We start from the raw sequence: 27741 nt of genomic DNA, 5'->3' as shown, positions 1-27741 counted from the left end.
CAGCACTCTCTTAAAAAACAGAGTGAGGTAAAAGTATTAAATATATTACTGTCATGTCACGTGACGTGTCGGCGTCAGAAAGCTTTATATTTGTTCCTTCTGTTTTGTCCCCTGATACCAGTTAATGAGCGGAGAAAACACAAGAGTCATGCACAGCATTGATTCCTTACCCGTCTGACGCATCCTAACGGTTCTCACTAATGAGCTCAAGAACCCTTTCACTGTCACCACCTGTCACCGAGCAAATGTGCTCTTTTGAGAAGACGGCAAACTAAATGCAAATGTAACACTTTTAAAATAGGATCCTATCGCATTTATTGCATCGCGTCCTCGCGGTAGACTTGTCGGCACTGGAAGTGTTGACATTCGTCCTTCGTGGCGTCTTATATGCACTGTTCCACTGTCTTAGTTCTGAGTGTATTTTTAACTCCAACATAAAAAATCTGCCCCAGTGCAGCACACACACCAAAGACAGAAATTGACTCTGTGACGGATTATTAGAAACTAGCCATTCGACAGCTTACACGTAAGTTTCTGCTTTCTTCAAACTAACTTCACACCTACGCAAAAGACACTAAATGTTTCCGTTTTGTATCTTTTGTTGAATATTCAGGCCTGTCCCTTTCAATTATTGAGAAGACACACGTTTAAAATGAGTAGCGGGCACGTTCGCCTGTTAACGGCGTCAACGCTAACGCACATTAACGCATAACGCGTTTCCATGACGACTGACCGGGAAAAGACGCGAGTGAGGTCATGTTTGCGTGACTCCCGATTGTTAAAATGAGTCTATAAAGTAACGCTAAACTTTAAAAACAGACCGTTCCAGTTCAACTGTAGGAGCGCTAACAGCGCTAGAGGAGCTAATGCAGCTAACGGCGCTAACTGGTAAACAGTGCCTGGACTTAACAGGACATCACACCCTTCTTTTTCCGGTCAGTCGTCATGGAAACGCGCCATACGTTGTGTATGTGTGTTAACGTTGACGCAATTAGCGGCGGTTAACGAAGTCAGCGTTAACGCAGTTCCCAACACTATTTAAAACATTTATTTTCTTCTTCTTCTACACTATAAGACGTTCGATAAATACAGAACATTATATTGTAACATAAAACTGTTTTTCATGTTATTATTGGAAGTCACGTTGCTTGTTAGAACTGCTGTTTCTTTGTTGTTTGAAAAATCTTACCAGAATGCAACGTCGTGACATGTTTTGTCTGTACTTGGGAGATTGTCTGCTCAAACACCCACCAATGTGCCGTTTTCTGTGAGACCTTTCCAGCTTTTTTTTATTAACCATGACCATTAAAGATGTGTCTTCTTCAAGCACCGTATAACAAGCTGTAAAGAAGGACAATCCTTCCTTCCAGAGTGACAGTCACTGTTTTTTTTGTTTTTTTTTGCTGCAGCCCTTGTTTCTTGTTCTGACAGTTTAAAACTTCAAAGAAGATGGGAAAAAAAAACTAGATTTGAAGGCGCTCTCAAGCTTGTTTTTCTTCCTAGAGAGTGCCAAGCTGTCCTTCAGGCATCAATAGACACATTTAATTTGCGTGGCTAATAATAAACAAGGTTTTGGCTGTGTAGTGACTACTTGTTAGATGGCAATGACAAGAATTCAAACTGGACAAAGGCGGTCTTGATTATATACCAAGTCCTAAAAACACTGAAGATCTCATTCAGCGCTCAACAACAACACAAGTATACACTTCAATAAAACACAGTTTTGGGTTCGATATTACGATAGTCCCATGTTCACAGGTAGTTTGGGGGTTGTCTTTGTGTCATCATCTTTAGATGTTTGCCTCAACCCCCGTAAAAAGACGTTGTCAGACTTCTTTATGTAGAACGCAACAAGAGCAACCCCATTTTTATTTGATTTATTAAAGATGAATTGCTGTTAAGGAGAAGGTAAGCATCCTTTAAAGATACATTTATTGATGAAGTTGCGTATTGCAGTTGAACATCATTCACCTCACCCACCCCTTCCAGGCATGCTTGAAAACCTGTTTTTGCATCTTTATTTTTTTTTGCCAAAAATAACTTTATTTATATGTTTCAAACCAGACTTTTACGACTCACACATACATGCAAATGTTAAGAAATGATGAAGTTTAACCTCCTCTTTTGAGAGGAGGGTAGAACATGTTTGTACTGTAAACTGAGCGGGCCATGTCGGGGAGCTCATTGTGTGTTGGAAGCGGATGAGTTCTGCAGTGAAGAGCCAAATTTAAATTCTGCATCTGTACTCCGAGGCCGCCTGAGGTATCAAGCTACATATCAGTGGGCTGCACAGTTGATCCGACAACACTTGTCCCTTTTGTACGTTGTTTGTAAGAGTTCTAACCTCTCACGGAACTGAGCGCAGAGAGGATTTTTTATCGTCTGCTTGACATCACATTTGGGATCAATTATATTTCACAGATGTTTGGTTTTCTATCCGATTGAACCGGCTCTGAACCATAAACTATAATAAAGTTTGTTTGTGATGTAATGTTTGTGCCCTGAGTCTGGAGGCTTTCCCTTTTTAGATGGGAAGCAGAGCTTTTTCGAAACTCGTATTGATCGACTGTCTTTCTTCTTGGATTGACGTCAAGCTTTTGGTCATTAGAGACCATGTCAGATAAATAATTAGGGATCGAACCAATCAACGTTGAACTGAGGTTAGGTATTATAGAACTGCTTTGCTGTTGCATAGTGATATCACTTTAATGGTTGATAGTTTGAAGGTTTTTATTCAGGCGTCTACAACTGACAGCAAAGATGAGCTCCTTTGCGAAATCCAAGACATGGTTACCTCCTACTCAGAAAAGTGGATTGCTGATTGAGCACTTGACCATTACATTTCAAGCACTGGAGGTCTCCCGCAGTGCCTTATATAGGCGATTGCACCACTTCGCTTAACACAACGAGCATCTCCACTGACATGTAGTTTAAAGTGATTTACTATTTTATGGAAACATCACCTGAAATGTCAGTAGATGGGAGCAGAAGTGATTTTGTGTGTCTGTCATCCATGCAATAATATGCAATAATCCAGATTGGAACAAAACTCTTCTATATTTCCATTCCCCCCCATTAGAAAGTCCCTGAGCTACTCCTCAGTAATATGACTTTCCTCTGTGGGTTCTGATTTCAAAGTTGAACATTCAAAATCCACTACCATAACAGTTCTGGTTCAGCAATTAGTTTTGAAGTTTTAGTAAAGTAACCCACATGGAAGGTTTATCATTACTTTCTGCTGTCGCACTGCTGTGAAACAATACACTTTGTTGTAAAAAACGCTGCAGGATTTTTGCAGTCCCCTCTCTGTTTTAATGTGATGTTAATGGGCAAATCAAAGCAGAATTTATCTTCTACTAATGCTCTAAATTAAAATCCATGTCCCCAAATGTATTTTCATAGATTCCCATAGTTTTATCATTTCACACATTTAGATTTTACATGTTACAAACGTTGAGTCTTAACATCTGTGGCTTGAGCACTGACACTGTTTAAAAATAAGTGATCTGCGACTGCTCTCCTGGGTATCACATTGATTCCTGTCAACTCGTGATGAGTTCTACTGAAACTATTTGTCTTTTTAAGCAACTGGGCTCCAAACACGAACATCCATACAAGAGAAACTGCCACAAACCAGGCCACAGTTCCACCGAGAAACAACATCATGTGTTTCAGACAATACTTGTTGGAGCTTTTTCTCTTGGCTGAGTTTACCCTGATTGCTTGGCTCTATAAGAAATGAATGGGCTTAAAAGGGACATGTTGATCCTTTTACTTGCACTATAGTACACAGTGTAACATGGACTTGCCACTTTGTCAACAAACTGTCATTGAGTATTTCACTACAATGCATCATCTTGACTTTATCAATCAGCTGGCTTTTCCTCCACATTAATGCCTTCCCTGGGAATAGCGCTGAAGGGAATCAGACGAGGAATTGAGCAGAATCAAAGACCACAAGAATATCTTCTCATACAAGAAACAAAAGGCAAAATATGTTATTTCCAGAGAAAAATGGTCAAACCCATAAGCATGCAATATTGCAAAAAGCTGTAAGACAGTATCAGTCTTGCAGAAATGCTCTGCATGTGTAACTCTATGAACAATCAACAACACTTCATCATCATTTCAACTCACAGGCAGACTCAACAAACCTCAAACGCCTTTAGCAGGATATTGCAAATGGTACTAATTTCGCACAACTGTAGCTATGTGACCCAAAAATGGCCAGAAAATTCAGGCCATCCAAGGTTAAGTCAGTACAACCAGAGGAAGTAGGAAATGTAGCATGTATTTATTTATAGTTAAAGGTGCATTATGTAATAAATCTAAAGCAACTGGCCATAAAGTCCTCCTAATATGTCACAGAGACTCAGGGATAATGTTCATATAATAAACTGAACTCACCAACAACAACAGTACAGCCAAAATATTCACATTATTTTTTTTTTTTACAGACTGCAAATCATGTTTATGTTTTGAAAACATGTTTTGGCATGTGGCGCCACCTACCGCCATCTACCAATCATTGCAGTCAGTAGAGTCTCAGCTGCGGAGCATAGCTAGCATTTGGTTGTTAGCCATCTTAGCAGTACCGTAATAACTCAACGGTTGAATAACAGCCAGATATCTCGAAAGTTAATGTTATGTTGGAAAAAAAATGAGCAGAAGCACTCACTCATTGAACATTTTTTGACAATTCTACAGCATTAAAATCAAAATAAATCCAGGCGGCCTGATTATCATGACGGTTATAAGAGGGTTAAGCTAACAGGGCATACATTTTGTCTCCTTGTCAGACCAAGAGATGTACTGGTCTGGATTTTTTTGACATGTTTTGTAACTGTTGTCTTCGTTTTCCGAGTACAAGCTTCTTCTATTATTTCTGTGTTTGTGCTGGAAGAGGGAACACAGAAAGCCCCGGCCAGCTTGAGTCTGACTCTTGTCCAACTGGACGTATACACGCAGTAGTAATTCATCCTCCAGTTCCATTATCTCAGTGTGTTCGATCTAGTGCCATTTTTAGCCAGACTAACGTGTTTAGATCTGTGTTGAAGCCAATTCCAGACTTGTCTATGCAAATAAATAAATAGGATGCTTTACTGATCCCTGCACATTGAATTAAAAATAGCTCATGGTTTTGTGTTTTTTTTTAACACAACTCACTCTAAATGATCAAACTGGCTATTTCTTCTCTTCGTCTTTGATTGTTATTGTGGCGATAGAGTGATGTTTCACACAGCGTATTAGATCGCGTGCCCACAAATCAGTATTTACACATCTGACAACTTCGCCATTATACAAAGACATATGTCAGATAGATATTCTCACTGTCGCTCATCTGCTCCCTCCCCCCCCCCCCCCCCCCAAGTGCGGTGAAATAGATGCTGTACATCACATTTACACGCTCAAATGAGAACCAGCATCTCCTGCTTAATGAAATCTCGAGGATCCTTGTTTTTATTGTGACACAGTGTAAATGTTTAAAAAGGTATTTGGAACGAATTGGCCTAGAAACCTATTCTGTGTCAAGCTTCATGCAGTTTTATGTACTGATATCTCTCCCCCCCCCCCCCAACCTCCCCCACCCGGTTCATTGCACCCGTTTGAATTGATAAGCCGGCAAATGAGAATAGAGTTTTATTATTATGTGACGCTTCAGTGATCCATTTGCATGTTCAAATTAATAAGGCAACAAAGGGGGGGGGGGGAGACACATAGACCCAGTCCCAGTCTGAATGTTTGTCTCGCAGATTTTCCAAACTGTGTTTCGGTTTGTGAGTGTTTTTCCCTCCCCCCCCCGCCTTTAATTGGGTGAATCGTCATTGCTGTCATTGTGGACAGATGGTTACCAGCAGCCTTCTCTGGAGCTGTTTGTTACATTGAGATCAATTGTACACTACTCCCCGAGTCCCAGTCATGCTGTAATGGTCCTGCTTGTAGATGTCAGCGTCAGTTAAAACTGTCAGTTAAAGAGGCTCTGTTGTATTGATGAAATTAGAGAGGTTCAAATCAATCTATTGTGCGTTTAGGGACAGCAGTAAAACGGTTGTCCTAAAAGTGTGTGGTTAAAAAAAAAAAAAAGGAAGCTGTAAAAGAGAAGAGATTGTGGTCAGTCTCTCTCTATCCTACCTGATGCCTGTTTTATGTGTGAGCTCAAGGTGATATTTCAGCCTCTTAATTATTTATTTCTTTATGTCCTTAAAGTAATGTCACCATAATGTCAGGGTACTTTAGCCATAACAGTTTCTTACTTGTGACTTGTACGTTTGCTGTCATCCGTGTGTGTGTTCGGCGAGAAAGGAGAAATCATTTTTATGAGTGTAAGCACGTCCTAAAGGATGATTACGTCGGCGGCAGTCTGTGACGGGTAGTAAAAGAAGCGGCGGTAGATTCATTGTTTGCTCGGATTCACGTTAAGGCAACGTTTCGGGGTTCTCTGTAGAGGAAGTGGAGGGCGTTTTTTATTGGTCCTGTAGCCGCTGATCAGGTTTAAACTAGGTTTTGAGGAGTTATTATCTATCAAAGTCGAATCGGTAGGCTGAAATGTCACCGTCGAACTGGGATAGAAATAGAAACGAGCACGTCAACAGCACTTTAGGCTTAAGTGTTGGGAGTTTGTCACCTCCAACCACCTGATCACTTGCTCTACCAAAGCACAGTGGGAAGCATTTGAAGCCATGTGCACACTTTAAGATTATAAGCATGCCGATGAGAACATCTCGCTGCCAGTCGCCCCTGATCAGCAGGTGGTCCTCTATGAGCACTTACCAAATGGTAAATGTTTAGCAAAACACTGCTAGCACCACTGCCCCCGCAACTCTTTCTCCAATGAGGAGCACATGTGAATCAAACACGCAATCGTTTATTGCTCATAATGGTTTGGCACCGACTTACCTCACGGAAACTTATTTTTCTTCACGCTCCATCCCGAGCTCTGAGGTCCAATAACGGGCTGCTTTTAGAATTCCTGACTAAAAAACCTGGGGCGATCTGGCCTTCTCTGTAGCTGCACCTCAACTTTGGAACGGGTTACCCATGGAAATTAAATCTACCCCCACCATTGAACATTTTAAAGACCCATCTCTTCCGTTGGCCCTCAACACAGGACACTTCTATGTACTTTTTACCATTTTACTCTTCTATTACGTCACTATTTTACTTCTACTTTTATTGATTTTGTTGCTGTACCTTGAAATCTGTAAAGCACTTTGGTCCACCTTGGATGTTTTTAAATGTGCACTAGAAATAAAGTTGACTTGATTTTTCCCCCTCATAGTTTCTTCCTGGGTACGATGCAAAGCTCAAAATCAAGCTGCTGGAAGTAAAAACAACCATTCACTGAATCTCTGCAGTTAATGACAGAGACGCCGCTGTGAGGGAGACAGGTCCTCTCCTGCTACAGCTTTATGACACACACACACAGACAGACAGAGACGCTGTCTGCACGAGTCAGGACTGTGAGGATTAGCGAGGAAAATGTTGCAGGTGCTTCTTGGCATTTTCATCCAAAGGGGTTCAGGGCAGTGACATCAAACTTTCTCCACTCCTCAGGTGAGCCGGCACGGCTTTCTGAAAGGACAAGTCGGGGACCGTATTCCATCGCCGTTATGCTTAAGCCTTTATTTGTCAGTTGTGGCATTTGCGAAAGACACAAAAACAAAACACTGCTTTACTAAGAAATACAGGAAAAAAAAGCTGTGTCAAGCTTAATCAGCATGGGGGGGGGGGGGGAACTCATTTGACAACTGTTTGAATGTAACAGACAACTGTTTATATTTACAAGTTACACATTACGGCTTTAGCAACCCACGGAGACCTGCTTAAGCCTCTCTGACAACCAGTTCATCAGAGAGAACAGGGTGTATTAAAAAAAAGAGCAGTACGACATCGGAAATGTGACGGAGATTACGGAACACGGCTGCTGCTGCTGCTGCTGCTGCTGCTGCTGCTGCAATACAAACCTCAGCAGTCGACTTGTCGACATGAAAGTGAATTAAATGAAGTCTGGTTTTTTACGCATCATTTCTCACGTCACATTTCACACGCGTGTTGCCGTGGTGAAACACACACACCACAGCTGGTTACTCGTGTAGCGTGAACTCTAACGAACTAACTGAAAAGACTCCTGTCACAAGACAGCCTTTCATGTTATGTCGGATGCAAAGCCGTCCTATAACTCCGAAAGCCGCTCGTGTGAACTTGGCTTTAGAAACCTCTCTAATGAGGGAAGACTTTGTTGATCCTTTCAGATAACTCATCTTTTGCTTTGTACATTAACGCTTCAAAGTCCTCGCCGCATCAGAGTAATCTGTTTTTGTCTCTCACCTCTTTCTGGCCCAATCAGAAAGGTATATGTCATGCTTGTTGTCAAAATGTTCTGCAATGAATGTTCATCTTCAACAGCGCTGACAAACGCAGTAGAGCCTGTGCTACGATTCTGTATATGAAAGGTTCCTGATAAGACGATATAAACTTAGAATGTTTACAAAAAATGATCTGGCCAAGGATGTCTTCTCTACTCAGATAAACGCTGATGTCCCGTCTGCTACCGTCTCGCTCATATTTCTTTAAAGACTACAAATTTATAGTTCAAGGAGGCTTTTGTCATATCAGGGAGTTTATGGCTGAGCAGCTCTTGATACTGTTGAATCAGTCTTACCTCAGCCCGAGCATGCAGTGTTTATAAAAGAGGCAACTGCAGCATTTGTCCATTTAGAATTTCACTCAAAAATTTAAGGTAAAGTAAATTAGGGTTGACATTTTAGTAGCATTTAATCCATCCACACTTTTATTTTGGCTTGCAAATATTTTCAACCGATCCTTGTTCAGGGCGATGCCGACTATTATTATGGTAAATTTCAAGTCATTCCGAGATACTTTTTGTTTTTGAGAAGAAAGTCAGCTCACTGTCAAAGTCCATCAGGGAAAATAGATCATTTCCTGAATTTCAAAAATTCATGAAAATTATTCCTTAAAAGGTTTGCAAATATTTTCAATGGATCCTTGTTCAGGGCGCTGCCGACTATTATGTTGGTAAATTTCAAGTCATTCCGACATACTTTTTGTTTTTGAGAAGAAAGTCAGCTCACTGTCAAAGTCCATCAGGGAAAATGGATCATTTCCTGAATTACAAAAATTCATTAAAATTATTCCTTAAAAGGTTTGCAAATATTTTCAACGGATCCATTTTCAGGGCGATGCCGACTATTATGATGGTAAATTTCAAGCCATTCCGAGATACTTTTTGTTTTTGAGAAGAAAGTCAGCTCACTGTCAAAGTGCATCAGGGCAAATGGATCATTTCCTGAATTTCAAAAATTCATGAAAATTATTCCTTAAAAGTTTTGCAAATATTTTCAACGGATCCTTGTTCAGGGCGCTGACGACTATTATGTTGGTAAATTTCAAGTCATTCCGACTTTTTGTTTTCAATTTGATGTCCATTGGTACCCACATACTTATCTATAACTCACTGCTCAAAGACTACAAGAAAACATAACTGAGTGCATGTGTTGAACCCAGACAGAAAAGTATGACCGTAACCACATGTGAAGCGAATTTTGCAGATGAGGCAAGTAAGACTCGGCGCTCAGTGTAGATGATTTATTGCGATTCGTTTATGTAAGAATGATTTCATCATTTCAAACGTAAACACTGTCTCAGTATAATCATCCGAACTTCCTGCATTTTAGTCCAGACGGAAGGAAGGAACATATATGGCAGTCCATGTACAATATAGCTCTCCTTCCTGCTTGTCTTGCTGTTCAGTGGCTGTCGATTTGGTGATGCGGTTTCCATTCGGGTGACTGGTGTGGTGTTACATTGATCGCGTCAAGACTGACAGTTCTCCTCTAAATCTATAGGAATGCGTGTTCTGTCTGCTGACATGGATTTATTAATCACGTAGAGCAAGTGAAGACTGTAGTTCATCATGTTCTGATGAAGGTCTCCGTGGGTCACCAAACACATCACGTCAGTCTTCTGGTGAAAGTCCGGTTTGCTGCATTTTTGAGTAGCTGATTGAACTACAATGTAGGTCAGATATGATATCACTCTTTTAGCAGTTTGTTAATGTTTCAATCGCAACGTTTTCCTGTGGATCAAGTGAAGTTTTACCAATCCAGTTTGGAGACAGCCAACCTCTGTTGCCACCAACTCAGTAAAACCACCCATTATACACATTAACTAACAGATACTGTGCATTTTAATCGGCCACCATTACATTGCATTCAACACCAGTATATTTGCATGCAGCTGTTTTCCACAGTTTTTTGGCAGCAGCGCTGTGTGCACTCAGTCATATGGTCAGATCTTTAGGGCAGCACAGAATACGAAGAAGGCCCTGCCCCATTTAAATTCTCTGAGCAGGAAATGCCTGGGATTCTCAGTGAACAATATATATTCAGAATCCCCTATCAGGACATAGAGTATTTAATGTTAAATAATAATTAAACCAGATGTTACTTTAAAAGAAAGTTACCTCATAGTTCCTCTAATATTAATGGTGCAAATACTCTCAATGGTCTACCCACTGAAGACAAACATGCACCAACACATTTTATCTGACAAAAAAGGCAAATTTAAAGGAAAAAGGGTACAAAAATGGTGCTTTTCAGCCAGATATTTCAGGCCAGAAGGTCATTTCAGATTTAATTAGTCACTTCAGGGAGTTATAATGATTCTTATGTTACCTGTCACTGGTCACAGGTACTTTTTCACCTCTCCACGTCTAATAATTACAGGCAATTCTATCAACTTCTATCACAAACTTGACCAACAGGAAAGGTGTTTATCCATCTTTGCACGTGTCAGCTCAGCGTGGGAATTTTAAGAGGAAGTGTAAAGTGATTTATCGGAAAAGTATAATATTTATATTTACTCGTATGTATTAGTAAAATATTATATTTGGTCATATTTAAAGACCTGGAGCGAGGTCACGGTGTAATTTTACGGTTTTTAAATCGTTCAGATAAACGTTTATATCTGTTATGTCACAAACTACGTCTTCCTCTGAGTTCACATTGGTTAAAATAATTGCCCTGGACCGTGATTACATTGGTTACATTGAATTTTTTTTTTTTTTTATCATGCACCTGCTCCTGCAAAGTTAATCCTGTTTGGATGAAGCGTGAGCGGTTAACATTTTGCTTTTTACCTGAAGCAACAAACACAGCACCTGATAAACGTGGGACAGTTTTTTTTGCGTCTTTTGTTTCTTCCTGTTCTCTCCTCTTATTCACAGTTTTAAATATCAGACATTATATAGAGGATTGAAAACCAAAGCAGGGATTTTGCTTTTCCTCTGGAGGCCAGGCTTCCTCTGTCGTCTTTACATCTTCATTCCGTTGTCATCTCCTCTGGTCCTAAATGAGACGTGTTGTTGTCGAAACACCGAGCGCGCTCTTCCACTGTGCCGCCACTAATCACCCCACCAGTTTTATCATAATTAACAGATCAAAGACGCACAGAGAAGGCCAGTCATACATTATTAACCAGAGTGTGTGTGTGTGTGTGTGTGTGTACAGTTTGTACATGCGTGTGTATGTTAGATTATATCGTGGCACACAAACGCGATCATCTGCGTTTAGAACAAGATGAAGGTCAACCCGCTCGCAGAGAACGGCTATGCGCTGAGAGCATTTTCTTTATAAAGCGTACGTGCTCCCCATACGTACGAACACTTCTTTATTCTTCCAAGTACAATAATCACCAACGATTGTTGACGCAGAACATCAATACGCGTTTTTATCAACAACTCTATGCAGATTGTGTGAGGGACGCGAAAACCTAATCACGCTCGTCTGTCTGCTCGGGCAAAAATGTTTTCAGCTGTGCCGTTATATTATCCGATAATTTTAGTGTTTTTCCACTCCGACTGTAATTAAGCCTGAGTAATAGCCTTTGCTTCAGCGTTTGAAATTCAATACGAGGTGGCATCTATTCTCCTACTTCACTTTGCCTTCTGTCATTTTGTCCAGTCAGCATCACATCTGTCTCCTGAATGTGCCCTTTTTTTTTCTTTTTTTTGTTGCTCTTCCTCTTATCATCTCTGGCCCTCATCTTTTTAGCTCAGTCCTGAACTTGCTCTCCAGTGACTGTAATAAACCTGTTGTTAGCTGGTAAATCCATGCGCGTTTTAGACTAAATGGCCCCCAGCGTCTCACTGCCTGCTGTTGGAGCTCATGGCCAATGGGCCTTAAAATGACTTAATTTCCTATTTGACTCCTGGGGGAGCTTTTAGGGGAAGCTAATGCTGGCCACAGCCCTCAGAGACTGAGTATCAGGGAAGGCTTTGGACTGGAGTGGACCCCTGGCTGAATCAGATATTTCTATCACATCACTTGTGTTGGGCAGTATCAGGGTGGTCTATAACCAGCATGACCAGTACTCTGTTACTTATTGCCCTTGATACGCCTAGATATCCTCCATGTTTACATGGTGTATGAATGTATTACTTAATAGTAATATTTTATGTGTATTTTCAAAGGTATTTTGTTTATGCAGTTACTCATCAGCCACTTAATTACACTCTTAGAAATAAAAGTGCTAAGTCGAACCATATAAGGTTCTTCGGCTTGTCCTCATAGGAGAACCCCTTTTATCTCCAGGTAGAACTTTTTTTCTCCTTTTTCCCCTTTATTCAGGAAAGGGGTTTTAAAGGGTTCTTTGGATCAAAATGGTTCTTACTGGAACCATTAGTGTTGCCAAGAACCCTTGAAAAACCCTTTCTTCAGGAAAGCCTTTTTCAGAAGTAAATGGTTCCAGGTAGAACCTCAGCCCTTGTAGAAGGACCCTTTTGGAACCCTTATTTCTAAGAGTGTAGGTACACAGGACAGCTAAAATAAAAATAATAGGAGTGTGGTCTTCTGTAGCATGGGAATCAGTATCAATGGATCTGATATCAGAAAAAGTAAAAGTCTATATATTGCATGCTCACACTATCCAAAAAAAACGTTTTAGTTGAGTCATGTTTGGGCTTTTGGGGAAAACAATATTTGTTGGAGTTGGAGAGTTGGAGAATTGTGTCTTTGACATGGCTTAGCACAAATTAGTTGTTAACACATTCATCGTTCATAAATGGTCTAAAATGACAGTAACAGACTGATATTGGTATTCTCACCAATTACAAAGTTGAATCACAACAAAATTATCGGACACATCCCTAGACCTCTGCTGCTGTTGCACTTTAGCTTAAAGCAAAACGTGCATCTAAATGTGGTCTTCCGCATACCTTAGTTTTAACAAGTTGGGTTTATTTACTACCTGTTGCCTTTCTATCCTTTCAAACAAGTCTTGGCCATCTTCGTCCGACGAAGATTGGCTTCATATTTTCAGATAAAAATGTTGACAGACATTGATTTATCGAACTGACAGCATTGTGTCTCTTCCTCCTGTTCGGCAAGGTCCGGCTGCGTCCTTGCTGACATGTATCCCTGTGTTGACTTGCGCAGCGGCTGTTTGCTATTCCTCCCTCGCCGTCTTCATATTGATGCTACAGTGCGGAATGGTTTCCTTTTAAAGGCGAGCCAAGGCCGACTCCTGCCCTCAAGGTCACTTTGACGTACCGAAAAATCAAAAGCCCCCCCCCCCCCCCCCCCCCATCGATTGACGCTCAGAGCTGCGAGCCTGAAAAGCGTAACTGTAGTGCAGAGGGGTTGTTTGCGAGACAATAGCGTGGCAGTTGAGTTGATTCAGGCCTGGGCAACAGAAAAAAATATAAAGAGCAGAGTTTAGCACAATGAGAAGAGAGAGGGCGACACAGATTCTTTGATGAATGAAGCACCGACGGATGAACTGCAGGATGTATGACTTGAATGCAGACAAAATGTCATGCGGCTGTAGAGGACTTAACTTGACCCAGCTTTTACTCTACTCTTTGACATCTGTAACCCATCCAGTCACATACACAAGTCTTTGAATGTCAGCCACACAGTCGATAAGTAGTCTGCGCTCTATTGAGGAACAGAAATGAATTCGCCTTTTAAAGCCTTGGACTTTTTCCGTGGTCCCATCGAAGACGACACCTTGTGTGTTTCATTCACAACTCGGTAGATAAGATGAGAGCCAGATGGAATATGGATTACTTCAAAAGAGCATTAGCAGTAGTAGTATGCATACTGCAAATATGACAGTAGAGGTAATTTATTGTAAAAAAAGACCAGATGGTTATTGGCACTGGCCGACATTTGCAAACAGATTATGTAAAATTTACTGGAACAGTCGGGCCAAAAATAGTATATCACCAACAATTTTAACAATCATTTTAGCCGTTTGTCAAATGGACGTTCAAAACATTTGCTGGCGCCAGCTTGGCAGAGTATCACTTTAGATTTAGTGCTTACTAACTTGCATATAAGTAGCATACTTGCCCTTTATTAGTAAATATTAAGCACGTATTAACACGAAAAATCTTAATTCATGTCGTAATAGAGGTAGAATAAGGTACTTAATATGTGCTTAATGATTAGCAATAAAGGGCTAGTATGGTACTAATATATGTTAGTAAGCACCTAGTTAATGGTGAATATGTGTTCCCTAATCTAAAGTGTTACCAAAGTAATTTGTTATTCGACTCAAGTAATGGTGTGCGACTTTAGTGCCTCACGATTTGATTATGATAACAGTTCAAGGGCCAAGATTAGACTATTTTTAACAACAGTGCATTTGTAAAGAGAAACAAGAATTTAACTCATTTCCATTATCATTCATTAAACTAAAATGTGTAAACTGGAAAGTTACAACTGCATCGTAAAGAAGTGAAACTTTGAATTGCACAAATTTAAGACAAAATTTAAGATAAAATGAATCTTGCTTTTACCCCTAATATGTTTATTTAACAGCTGAGCATAATCAGCACATTAGCCTCCAGTAATCGGTGATAAAGTGCGCAGTTATAGTGACGTACGAACTATGTAATTTCTGTCTGAGAAATGACATGTGATTTCACCCGTGAGGCAGTGACTTCTGTTTTGTTTAAATTTTGGTCTATTAAACGTTTCAAAAAATCAGAATTAAAGAATCAATGGTTTTCCCCCGCCTCTAGACTCGAGTGTGACCGAGAGTATTTTGTCAATCAGCATCTTTTTTCTGTCGAATAATCATTGCAGCAGTGCAAAATATCAGCATTTCCTCCAGCCGTAACAATCCCTATTTTACCCGCAACTAAGTGGACTTAGTCACGCTGAGAGAGTCACCTGTCGAAGCCTGAGTGTGTGATTTCATCCACACATCAGGGCAGACAGTTAACCTTCTGTAAACTGTAATATATATGCTATAAAACAGCTCACCACCTCTCCTCTCCTCCCTCGTTTCAGCTCCTCGAAAGCGTCCCCCTTCCGTTAATAGGGTTTGCGCTGCTTAACAAGGCAGTGAAGTCCTCGTCAACACGGTTTTTATCAGGCCTCTCTATGGCAGCGGAGGCAAACGGCAGCAGAATGCTCGAAAATTAAGAGCGCTAAGAGGGGGAAGCAGAGAGGCAAACAGAATTATTACACATCACCAGCTGTGTCTGGACTCCAAAAGCAATATAGCGGTTGTTGTGCAGACAGATACACATGCATTCATACACGCCGAGCACAGTTTTATCTCCACGGCGAGGCTTTTGCCAAAGACCTTCTGAGGTGTGAAGTGTGTGCAGGGTGCAGAGCTTCTCATTATAGGCAGTGGTGTTAGCTCTGGCACGAGGAGAGAAGAGGGCAGCTTGGCTCAGGCAGCAGTCACAGCAATTTACAGGTCTGTGCGAGCGAGAGAGGTCGACCAGAGGAGAGAATTAAAGATCATTTGGAGCTGTGAAATAGACGGCAGACAGGGAAAATGAGCCACTAGCGGATGTATGGTGTGCTCATGTTGACTTTACTGCAGGCTTTTTTTTTTTTAACTGCAGGGATCCTATGTTGTTTGCTTTATTATTCACCACTTGGGAGTCTGGGTTAGTGAGTTTGAGATGATGTGCAGGTATTTGTTGTGCTCGCTTATTTTTTCAAAGTTTTTCCGGGGGTTTAGTGGTAGCAGAAAACGCCCCGGTCGCATCAGCATCTGTGCTCGGCGCCATTATGATCTCGTCACATTGTGTGTTATTACGGCTTTGTGCTGGTGACAGCTGTGGCTGGAGGCAGAATGTTTTCAGGGGGCGTCCGTGTATGCAATATCTCAGTCGTGCCTTGAAGGACTTTTCTCAAATGTTTCCTCGGCTTCAACTGAGGATCGGTTGGTCATAAGTGACACCGACCTCTGCATTATTCATGAAGTCATTATATCAAACCCTTTATTAAAATCCTTTTTAAAACCATATTTATGAATAGGGAGCGGCGTGGATGCACAATGCTAGCGCATTGACTGGTTGGCAAGCATTGTTAATTATACATACTGAGTAAGTAGTTATTCTATGTTTTTTATTATTTATACCCTGCCTGCGAGCAAGATTCAACACTTATTTGACAGTTTCTTTCATGGGTGCTGCAATTCCAGTGGAGTATGAGTATAGGTCACGACGACAGAAAGGAGCTCAGCTGGTGAATCTCAGCGCGAGAAACCGAACATGCAGCAGCAACCGGGACGAGGCGTTTTCGACTGACAGTGTTGTTGAAATGGCTGTGGTGTCACACCGACTGCAGGGTCACTTTCTCTTTTCTCTCGCCGACTCAAAGGGGAGATTTGTACAGGGGAGGCAATGAGAGAAGCCGTGACACGACCAAAACAAAGAAACAAACAATCCTCAGGCTTGTTGCGACACGATTCGTCATCCACTGCGACACTGTGTACTGATGACAGTTGTTTGTTTGTTTGTTTGTTTGTATATTTTCACAGACGGGATCTGTAACATGGCGATGGACTCCAGCTCCATAACGATGCCCATGTCCGACCCCAACCCCTGGGCAACAGCCATGAACAACCTGGGGATGCCTAACATCGGATTGACCGGACAGCCGATCATGCCAGGTACCACACTGCTCAGACCAGAATAACCCCCAGACCAGAACCACAGGGAACCTTCAGCTGAGCCTCTGTTTCATTATTTTTCTGGGGGGGGGAAAAAATAGCAATTTCCAGCCAGATCTTGTGCAGCCAGGAATGTGACATCGGTGATGTTAGAAAGACGGAATGCTTCACATTTCTTTCTCCCTAAAACCTATTATTGTGTGATTTTTATCGTTGATCAATTTTCTGCCGTTCTGTAATAAATGTACAGCAATGATTGTTTAGAGCTGCAGCTTTAGCTTCCCGTCGTAATGATTTTTGTGCATTTTTCATTCTGGTTATTTTTTCATTCAAGACATGCATAGGGTTGATTATTTGAAAAATAGAAAAACCCTCGCTTGGATTTGGACCGATTGTATTTTGCATTGTTTCTTCTAGCGTGAGCTTGGATTTGTGATGCGATGAAAGTGGAAGTTGATACGTTTGGTAATTAGCAATGCATGATTTCAATAGCATTAGCATCCAAGGGTGAGGAATAGGAGTGGATTTTCTTTATGTGTTGCCCGTGCAATATTTTAGAATAAACTAGATCTGAGTCACATAGCAGGGATTGGGATGCCGTAATGATTCTCAGGACAGAATATTGTGCACAGGTGAAGGCTTAAATATGACTCACTGCAATCATTCCAGCTCAATTTGGGAGTGGTGGAAAAGGATTTTTTTTGGATAATCATCAATAATGCACATCCATTATGACATACTTTAAGTATTTCTTATTCTTTGAACCTGATTTCACCCATTACTGCCAGCTGGCCATAATGTGTAGATAAAATGAAGATCTATATAGGGTTTACTACAATCCAGCTTCAGTGTTACCAAACCAAAATGTGTACAAATTGTATATATTGTCCTATTGTGGGATTAAAAACAATATAATCAGTCATTTTTACCCTGTTAGGAAAACTCGAGCGGCATTTTGTAAGGGGCGAGGTTGCGCTTCTGTGTTCGGATCTGCCAATTTAAAAATTCAGCCTCGCCGATTACTCTGCTATCTATAACATTACGTTCGGCAGCACCCTCCCACTCTCCATCTCAGAAGAGTTATTCTGCCATGTCTTTTCACCCCTTCTCAGGAGAAAGCCTTTCCCTAAAGCCTTTTATAAATCACTTCCCACTTCTTAGCTGAAATGCACTTTCATATTTGAAATATGCCAGACCTTTGTGTGTGTGTGTGTGTGTATTCTTGCCTTTGTGTGTGTGTGTGTATATACACTTGGAGATGAACATCCTTCCACATGCACTTCTTCATGAGAAATATTAAGGGACGCACACACACACACACACACATATTCAGGCCTGGCATATTTCAAGAACAGTAAACAAAAGGCTTTCCAATTTTGAGCAGAGGAGAAACATATGAAAGGACCTCATACAGTCAGAGTGACGCACAGGTACTGAATCTAAGAGTAGAGTTGAAGATGGAGACCGGACACACATCCATTCAAGAGTTGGTGGTGTAGATGAAGGTTATGCATTAAAGGTCCAATGCTTTATGGCTTAGGAGAAGAAGAAAAAAAAAGGTCTAGTGTGTAAGAATGAGTGACATCTAATGGTAAGACTGCTTAGTTCAGCAAATGTACGACTCCTCTGCTCACCCTTTCTTTTCCTCCAAGCATGTCAGGGAACTATAAATGCCTTCACATACCAGAAAGGAGGTAAACACTCTTTCACAACTCTCTCTCTGCACTTTCCCACTCCTTGTCCCATTTCCTTCCTGTTCTCCGCTAGTTTCTGTGTCAGGTTTATGTGGGCTGATCTGATCTTTATTTGTACGATAAGCCCTCTCTTCAAATGCAAAACACATGTCTGTGCAAGCTACTATAGATGGCGATGGCGTGCAAAATGCCAAGCATCTAGGCCTAACCGAACACTTTTTTTATTATTGTTTTAAAGCGATGATCCAGTTTTACACACGCACTTATGGTTCGTTTGTTCAAGTTCTGCCAATAAAGCCTCTTAAATGTCACACGCTGGACCTATAATGCTGAAAACTTTGCTTTAAAACCTTTATGCGGCGCCATTTCTATCCTGTCACTTGAGAACAGGTGTGACTAATTACATTAATAATGGCTCTGTTCTCCCTCATGTTTGCTGTTAGGCCATGTTAGCGATTCCAGCATTCACAACACCAGAGCCCTGACGCACGCACGCACACACACACACACACATAAATGGAACCTGGTAATTAATGATGTTATTAGCAGCACCTGTGTTTGGTTTAAGGTCAAAGAAACTGCTCTTTAACTCAATAACGCATCTCTGCCAAGTTCCACCTCATTCGTACGCACAACCAGCTCCTTATGCGCCAGATGATTTCAGTGGAAAAGGAAACGCAAGGTAAAACATTTGTGTGTGAAAGAATAAGTTAAAACCCCGCTCACTTACGCGGGTGTTTGACACGGTGAGAAGCGGCTAAGTGCACGGACTCGAGCGCTGAAGCGATTTTAAGCTAGTGATAACCCAATGTCATGTCGCAGGTCGCCATAGGAAAAGCGCACTTGTGAATAATTAAAATATTTATGACGGTGTTCCATCCTGGGTTTCAGGTTGAATGCTGGCTCACTGTCAGGTGAAGAAATATGCTAGTTCAGTTTTATTTGGAATGACGAGACCTAGTTTATCCTCTGTTAGCTTGAAACTACGGTCAATTTAGTGTCCTAAATTGACCGTAGGTGTGAGTATGAGAGTGAATGTTGTTACGGTTGGACGATAAAGTGGTAGAAGATGGTTGGTAGAAAGACACAGAATGGCTCTCAACATGCTAACATCTAACCACAAGCTAAACTGGAGAGTTGAAGCGCCTAATGCTAACAAGCTAAAAGGGTGTATGTGTGTGTGTCTCCACCTAGTGTAACAGAGATATAATAATACGTATAATCTATATATATAAGACAAGGACATTAGTTTAATTGAATGGCATAGTTAAAGTTGACAAAACACTTTTCTTAAAGGTGCATTTGTAATAAATCTAAAGCAACTGGCCATAAAATCCTCCTAATATGTCACAGAGACTAATTAATAAGGTTCATATAACATACGGAACTCCCCAACAACAACAGTACAGCCAAGATATTTCCATTAAAAATATACATTTTGCAGACTGCAAATCATGTTTTGGCATGTGGCGCCACCTACCGCCAACTACCAATCATTGCGGTCAGTAGAGTCTCAGCTGCCACGCAACCCCGGGTTGCCAGTTACGTCAGAAAACAAAACCTAAAAGACCTCGGTATTTTGAATTTGAATGTAGTAACCGTTTTTTGGCCACATTCTTACATATGGCACCTTTAAAGAGCCAAAGCATTCGTTTAGCTGCCAGTTAGTAGCCATTGTTTCTGCCTGAGTACAAACAGAGTTCATGTGACGTGATGCTTGCATGCCATCCTCTGCGATGGCCTTAAGTGTCTCATTTATGTCATGACCATAACAGCCCTACATCCACTAATGACCATTCCGTGGAATACAGATTTCGGACACTTCCACATTGGCTTGGCTCTCTGGACCCGGGGACAATGTCCATTTTTCCTATATAAGTCTGTGCTTTGAAGTATTTGGGGGGGGGGGGGGGGGGGGGGTGTTTGAGCGGAGTTGCTCCTTTTTCTGTTAAGTGCCCCCATCCTAAGAAGTGCATCAAATGGGAACAAGGAGAGCAGGAACAGACTGTACACGTTCACACAGCCCTGAGAAGAGCTCTACTCGGACAAATATTATGGACGTGTCCTGTGTGGTCTTTACTGTTGGTGCACTGCCCTGAAGCCTAAACTGCTGCAGCATCTTCAGCCATGTCTTCTCTCTGTAATCATTGAAAAAGAAACAATTTCTGTTTCCTTCACCCTTCCGTCCTTCCTTATCCGCCACCCCACACTCGTCATAATTACCCGACATCTCATTCATGTCTCATTACAGCGGAGTCAGTCACTGTAACCCAGAGCTACATCATAACACACACTGTTCACCTGCTCTCCACAGAGCTCAGCTCCTTTACACACTTTAGTCTGCACTTAATTGCACTTAAATGCTCGTCTGGGCTCAAACGGCTTCAAAACTTGAGCGATATTAGATCCAACAGCTGACATGTAATTATATTAGTAATGTATTATTAATGCAAATGAGAGCTAATTTAAAATGATGAGGCAATATTTTTCCCTCCCCTGATGAACACGAAAAACTACTTCGGCAATGTAAATTTCAGAAATGCTACGCTGCTCTTTCATCATCTCTCCTCTGCAAAGCAGTTTCACATACATTACTCAAAGGCCTATGTATATTCCACGCATTTGCCTTTCACTTCAATTAAGCCACAATAACTTTTTACTTGTTGAACCCCAGGAAAAATATGCATGTGAGAAAAGATCTGCTTAAGCATTGTGTCTCTTCCTTGCCTCGTTTTCAGTTTGCAGCTCCCGATGAGGATAAAAATAAAAAAAACAAATTTGACCCTTAAAGGCGTCATATTATTCCCTGTTTCACCAAGTTAAACTAGTTTCCTGGTGTCCTAATGAACCTGTTCAGAATGCTCGGTTTAGTAGTATCTCTTTAGCTCCGCCTTAAAGGTCCACCTTAAAAAAAAGGAAAACAAAACTTAGGGGACCGGAAATGACATCAGCCACAGAGGCTCCTGGGAGCTAACAGCAGTTAGCATTTGGAAAAGTGATCATTTGCCATCATATATCCACTGGACAGATAAATCCTCTGAGGCTGGAAGTTTGTGTAGCACTCTGTGCTGCACTGTGGAGCCAAGAATAGAACTTTTCACGGACTTCCGGTTTTCGGATGCCATTGCCCTCGCCAGCACTCTGCGAGACATCAAATCCAATGTGACGTCCCAAGGAGCAGGGATGTCAACATTGCAGTTAGCATTTGGAAAAGTGATCATTTGCAGGCTCCAGCAGGCACATTGACGTCATATATAACATGTATCCACTGGACAGATAAATCCTCTGAGGCTGGAAGTTTGTGTAGAACTCTGTGCTGCACTGTGGAGCCAAGAATAGAACTTTTCACAGACTTCTGGTTTTCAGATACTGTTGCCCTCGCCATCACTCTTGCGTGTTTTACGGACAAGACAAGAAGACAATTTCAGGAACATTGCGTGTTTTATCTCCTGAAAATCCCAAATATAAGGATTTAAATGATTTAAAAGTTGATTCTGCATAATGTGTCCCCTTTAACAATGTCCCAGCAATGTGCAAATTTTGTTTGTAAACTATTTATCTCTGTGAAAGGCCCGCACTGTGCTAAAAATATTGTTTGCTGTTTATAAACGCTCTGAAATCTCTGTGACCAGAAAGGTATATGCACACACACACACACACACACACACACACACACACACACACACACACACACACACACTTTCTCCTGATGTCACACAATGTCTAAATGCCACGCAGCTCTCGGTACAAGCTCACTATGTGCCTTTGACGTAATCCAGGAGGATTAGTTATTGATTCTCCATCATGACTGAACATCATGTTTGCCTTCTTTTTATTTCACCTCCAAACAACAGAGGAGAATTTAGTGTCTCTCTCTCTCTCTCTCTCTCTCTCTCTCTCTCTCTCTCTCAATGGCATCTGCTGTTTGATCTGCGAGCACATTCGTGATCAGTGATACTAGCATGTAGGTTCACGTCAGGTTTTTATGCGTTAGATACAGCTTTTTAACAGACTGCCTATTCCACAGTGCTCTCATTACACATTAGTTTGCCGCTCTTTCATCCACTGTGTGCACGCCGAATGTGTGTCTTTTCTTTATCTCTGGTCAAGTGGATTTATCCGGACAGACAGCTGGATAAACAGACCACTGTGAGCAGAGCCTTTCAACACTTTAGCAGCCTTGCGCAGCCCTGCTGCACATCGCCATTGATGACAGCTTCATTTCTATAGATGGACTGGACATGGTGGTGCTTGTTAGGAAGTTATTATGCCATGTTTGTATTAGCAAAGTGTGTATACACACACAGAGAGAGAGAGATTAGAGTCAGGCATAAATGAAGTTTATACTGTGTGGCTTGACAACACGAAGAAATTCATCTGCAATCCATGTTGTTATTTATGTTTACAAATGTGCCGTAGTTTCCTAATATTCTCATCCCGTCTCTCTGTATATTACCTCTACTGCTTCCCCTGAAATAAATATCCCTCCTCTCTTTCTATCCTAGAATCTCATCTTTCTCTTTGCTCCCAACTTGTCTGTAAGTGAGGTCAGTCCTTTTCTAAGGAACCCCAGGGCTGTGCTGTCGGTGGGAGCGAGACAATGAAATGTGATCCAGGAAATGCAGTTTGAATAATAGATTAATGTGTCTCAAGGCCTATTAGATGCCAAAACAGTCTTTGGGATGACTAGAAAAACAGCTGGTGTTTCACACATCACAGTGACTACTTTCCCCCCCTTTTTTATCAGGGCAATTGCACTGTAAACGACAGAAATTCCCGTTTCACATTCAAGTAATCTACTGGGATACTAGCCTTGACAACACAGTGTGTTGCTGTTTGTATAGCTGAGCCCGATTCAAGTTTTTTGGCAGACAACTCGTCACTGGCACCTGCGCTGTAAAGCTGTTAAGCAGCGAAGCAGTCGAGAGGGAAATTTGTTATTTCAGACTATAAAAGATCAAACTTAATTCTGCTCGTGTCGCCCCATTATCAGCAGCGGTCTCTGACCTTGCTCAAACTCTTTTTAACGGATACACTCCACCCAGAAAGAAAGAAAAAAAACTCTGGACTTGAGGAAAAAGTAGTAGTGACCCACCTTTTTCGATGACTAATAAATGCATACAATGTCAGTTCTTCACATCATATTGAGTCTTCTGTGCCAAGCAGGTCAGGAAGAAGAGTAATTGGACAGGGCAGCTCGGCTGATGTAGCCGACAGTCGGGGTCAGTCGGGGTGGCCGTACCGGTGGAATAAAATGCAGAGCAGTTTGCAAGGTGGAGGAGGCGCTGGAGAGCAGTGCATCATGGGAGAAAATACAAAAAAGATGATGGGGAAAGAGCCAGACAGAGTAAACTTCAGACCAGCAAGACCGAAAAAAAAACCTTCTGGGACACGTGATCGATCAGGAGGCGAGACTTTACTGCAGAGCTTAAATGTAGGAATCTGATCCACATGCGTTGGGGAAGATGGGGTCCATTGTGTCTGTGGAGGGAATATCGATTGTGTCTTCTGCCCTCATAACGGCTGCAGCTGCAGACCGAGATGATCCGCTTTATTGTTGTACATCATCAGGATCAGTTTTAGCGTACAAACTTGATGCAAAGACTTTGTGGTAAATGAAGGATTATCTCATGAAGTCAAGACTCCTTGGATGTCGTGGACGCTACACAAAGAAAGTTATGTTGAACATTAGCACACTCTAAATCCCCCCGGTAAGTAGAATCGCAGATATAGTGTGAAATGCAAGAATGCAAGCCACAGCACGAATCAACATCTGGTTTTGACATCTTTGACATCTGACAGAAAGAATATTCAATTCCAGGAGTGTTCGCCATGTATTTCCCCACCCTTCATCACTGTTCTCTCAAGCATGACCAGACTATAAGCACAACCAGATGTACAGCTATAGAGTTCCTTCAATACATGTCTGTGTGGAAAAAAAAAAAAGAAGGACCTCCCAAGAAGGATTTTATTATCAGTAACACCTAGTTTAATACAATGCTGGCATGAAAAAAAGCAACAATTGGATTAAAGTCATAAAAATATACATCATTTAAATGTGTCTGTTGCTGTCGACACTGGTGTTAATTATGTTATATCGCACTGAGATCATCGTCGCCTTGATTTATTGGACTGCATCATATTAAGAGTTTTCTCATGTTTTGCTCTGCGATTAAAAGATTTGAAGTATCATGCAGTTTTGAGTAAAATGACAACAAAAACAAACATAGAATTAGGCTTAATAAGATACTGTGATCACAGAGATTATCTCAGTTCCTTTCAAAGTTTGTTTAACTTTTTTTAATGTGAGCGAGGAAAAAAAATCGACATTTTTTTGTGATTTTTGGAATACCATTCTGATTGTCATAGCGATGACGTCCTTGGCCATATTTAAACTATTAATGCCAGATCAATTGTTACGAATCGCAGCAGATTGCACAGTTGGCCACCGACCGAGGTATTCGATTAGGTTACGTTTTGTGTGGATCTAACAAAAGGAAAACTTTTTTTGGGGAGTTTTTAGACACATGCATTTGCAAGTGTGTCAGAATTAATTTGAAAAACACAGACAAACCCATGCACCCCCCGGGGGAGGAGATAAGCAGGCTCGGGGACAGATGACTGTATTCTGAATAAACAACCACTCCTTTTTTTTTGTCCTGCTGCATCCAACTCTTCCTCCCCTTCCCCACGGAAATCCACAAACCTCATTCATCCGATTTACACGCACAAAGCCACAGTGGAATATATATGAACTTTGTGTCACACCTTATAACGGGTCATCTCAAAAGATACTTGCACACACACACACACACAGAATATATGAATCGGGGGTTTTCTCATTCTCACGCGTTAGCTCACCTTAACATTTGGAAATTCATGCCGTGACTGTCATTCTTTTGCTGTAATCATTTTCCAAATTCTCGTGCTGGATGCTCTGTCCTTTTTCTGCTGACTGCTCAGGTGCTGCGCTGGTACAATGCCAGAGGTTTTTTTGGCTGAGTGTAGGTGGACAGAGTGGAGGAGCAAAGACTCCCCTTGCTTTGAGTTTACAGTACTGTATGTCTGGCAAAAAATAGAGCAGTACTTATAGGGCCACTGAAATGGTTCTCTCTGACAGTTCTTCCTATCCACGGCAAGATTGCCGGGGCTAGTTATTGGTAAAGGTCAGATTTGTTATGGATTTTTGAGTAGTGTTGGACAAAGGTGATGGATTTGGGAAGGCAACATAAAGAAGTGGATTCTTATTTATGTGCAGCCGAGTGGGAAGACTTTTATAAATGGGATGTTGTTGTTTTTTTTCTGTCCTGCTGAGTGAGAAATGTTCTTGTAAGAAAACCCAGAGATAGATATGAAAATGCATAGAGAGTGACTCCTGGCAGTGAGTAAGTGAGGCAGCTTTCAGCCATTGGTAGGGTTCCAGGTGGTGTGGCTAGCTCGCCTCATTAGAGAATATTATCCAGCATGCCTCACAGCAACCACCTATGTCCTCCTCCAAAACCCCCGCCCGACTCTGACTGCTAAAGTGGACGTTGAGCCTGAAACCAGAGACGAGAGGAGGATGACATTAGTAGCTGGGAGCTTCAGACAATCAAATGTCACCATTTTTTTTATTAATCTCTCTGCACCTCGTGATTGATGGGCAGTTGTAAATGTTATTACTTTGAACAAACCTCCAGGATATAGATTGTTTAATGTCAAAAGTATGTGGTGGAGAAGAATGAGGCGCAGAAGGAAAGCAGGGGGATATGTATCATAACTTTGTGAGTTATGCGTGCTGCGTGTTACCGCACAAGGATGAGGTATTAATAGGGTGATGTTTTGTGGATTTCACCTTTCACATAATATAGAGAGGAAAGAGACTGGAGCTCCTTGAGGAGTGAGGTTCTCGTGAACATGTGTGGGTGGAACCTGGCCCCAGGTTTCTTTTGTTGTTGTTCTTCAGGAGGACTCTTGTGCTTTCTAAATCTCTCTGTGGAGTAGCCACTGAGTCAGAGTCAGAGACCCACTCTTACTGTGTCTCTCACTGAGTCCACACAGCATCACAGGCAGCCCCGGTATATGCTGCGTCTCAGCTCAGCTGATTAGTATGCGCCTTTTATTATCCGAGAACTGAGTTTGCAAAGAAAAAAGTAGTGAGTGTGTTCAGTATGACATTGCAAAAACAAAAAAAGAGAGGGAGAGCGACCGTCAAGTGAGAAACAAGTAGTATTTTTTTCTTATATCCCTTGTATATATATATATTCTTATATATTTTAATCAGTTATTATTAGCTTTATCTCTGGCATCAGTGGGAACGTCAGACCCAGGTGAACGTGCTAGTTGCTTCGTTGTCTGCTCTCTTTTTCTGCCAATATTTGGCAACCATATCTGGCGCAACGCTATGACACGCATTCATTGTCCAGTTAGCGTTAGCATAGCCGAAAGCCTATAACTGTTAGCAGTGATATCCTTTATTTCATTAATTGGATCACCTAAACCAGTGGTTCTCAACCTTTTTTATACCAAGTACTACCTTCTTCACACAAGGCAGATTTATTCCCAATAAAATAATGTTACATTTTGTGGTTAATTTACCTGTTGATTTTAGTGTGAAACAACAACACTGAGCTGACGTCTCATAAAATTATATATACATTAGTGCTGGGCGCGATAACAGCGCCAACGTTAGTGCATGGCGCGTTTCCACGACGACCGACCGGAAAAAGGCGCGCGTGTCGTCATGTTTACGTTACTCTGGATTGTTAAAATGAGTCTCTAAAGTAACGGTAAACTTTAAAAACACAGGCACACATACGCAGTACACAGGTACGCTGGTTATTTGTAGCGCTGCTCTTTTCGTTAAAGAAACAGACTGCTCTAGTTCGACTGCAGACGTGCTAACCGGCGCTAAAGGAATTAGTGCAGCTAACGGAGCTAACTGGTAACTGGTGCCTGGATTCCGGGTCTTTTTCCGGTCAGTCGTCATGGAAACGCATTATGTGTTAACGTACGTTAACCGAGTGCTCATCACTAATCTAACATATATATTGCAAAAAAACATTCTAGTCAAGAATGAATTACTTATCAGAAACGTGATCATTCCTGTTCCCGTAAGAGTCAAACT

General features: G+C 41.5%; 1 protein-coding gene across 1 annotated transcript in view; it reads left to right on the top strand.

The window, feature by feature from the left end:
- Nucleotides 1–27741, top strand: part of enox2 (ecto-NOX disulfide-thiol exchanger 2) — a 176871-nt gene that overhangs the window by 102467 nt on the left and 46663 nt on the right. The window contains exon 4 of the mRNA XM_083891162.1: nucleotides 16810–16941. Coding sequence (XP_083747288.1) covers nucleotides 16810–16941 — 132 coding nt within the window. The remainder of the gene's footprint in view (nucleotides 1–16809; nucleotides 16942–27741) is intronic.

The sequence above is a fragment of the Microchirus variegatus genome (genome assembly GCF_963457635.1).
Source record: "Microchirus variegatus genome assembly, chromosome: 6".
NCBI lineage: Eukaryota > Metazoa > Chordata > Actinopteri > Pleuronectiformes > Soleidae > Microchirus > Microchirus variegatus.
The sequence above is the reverse complement of the archived record's forward strand: the minus strand, read 5'-3'. Positions and strand labels throughout refer to the sequence as shown.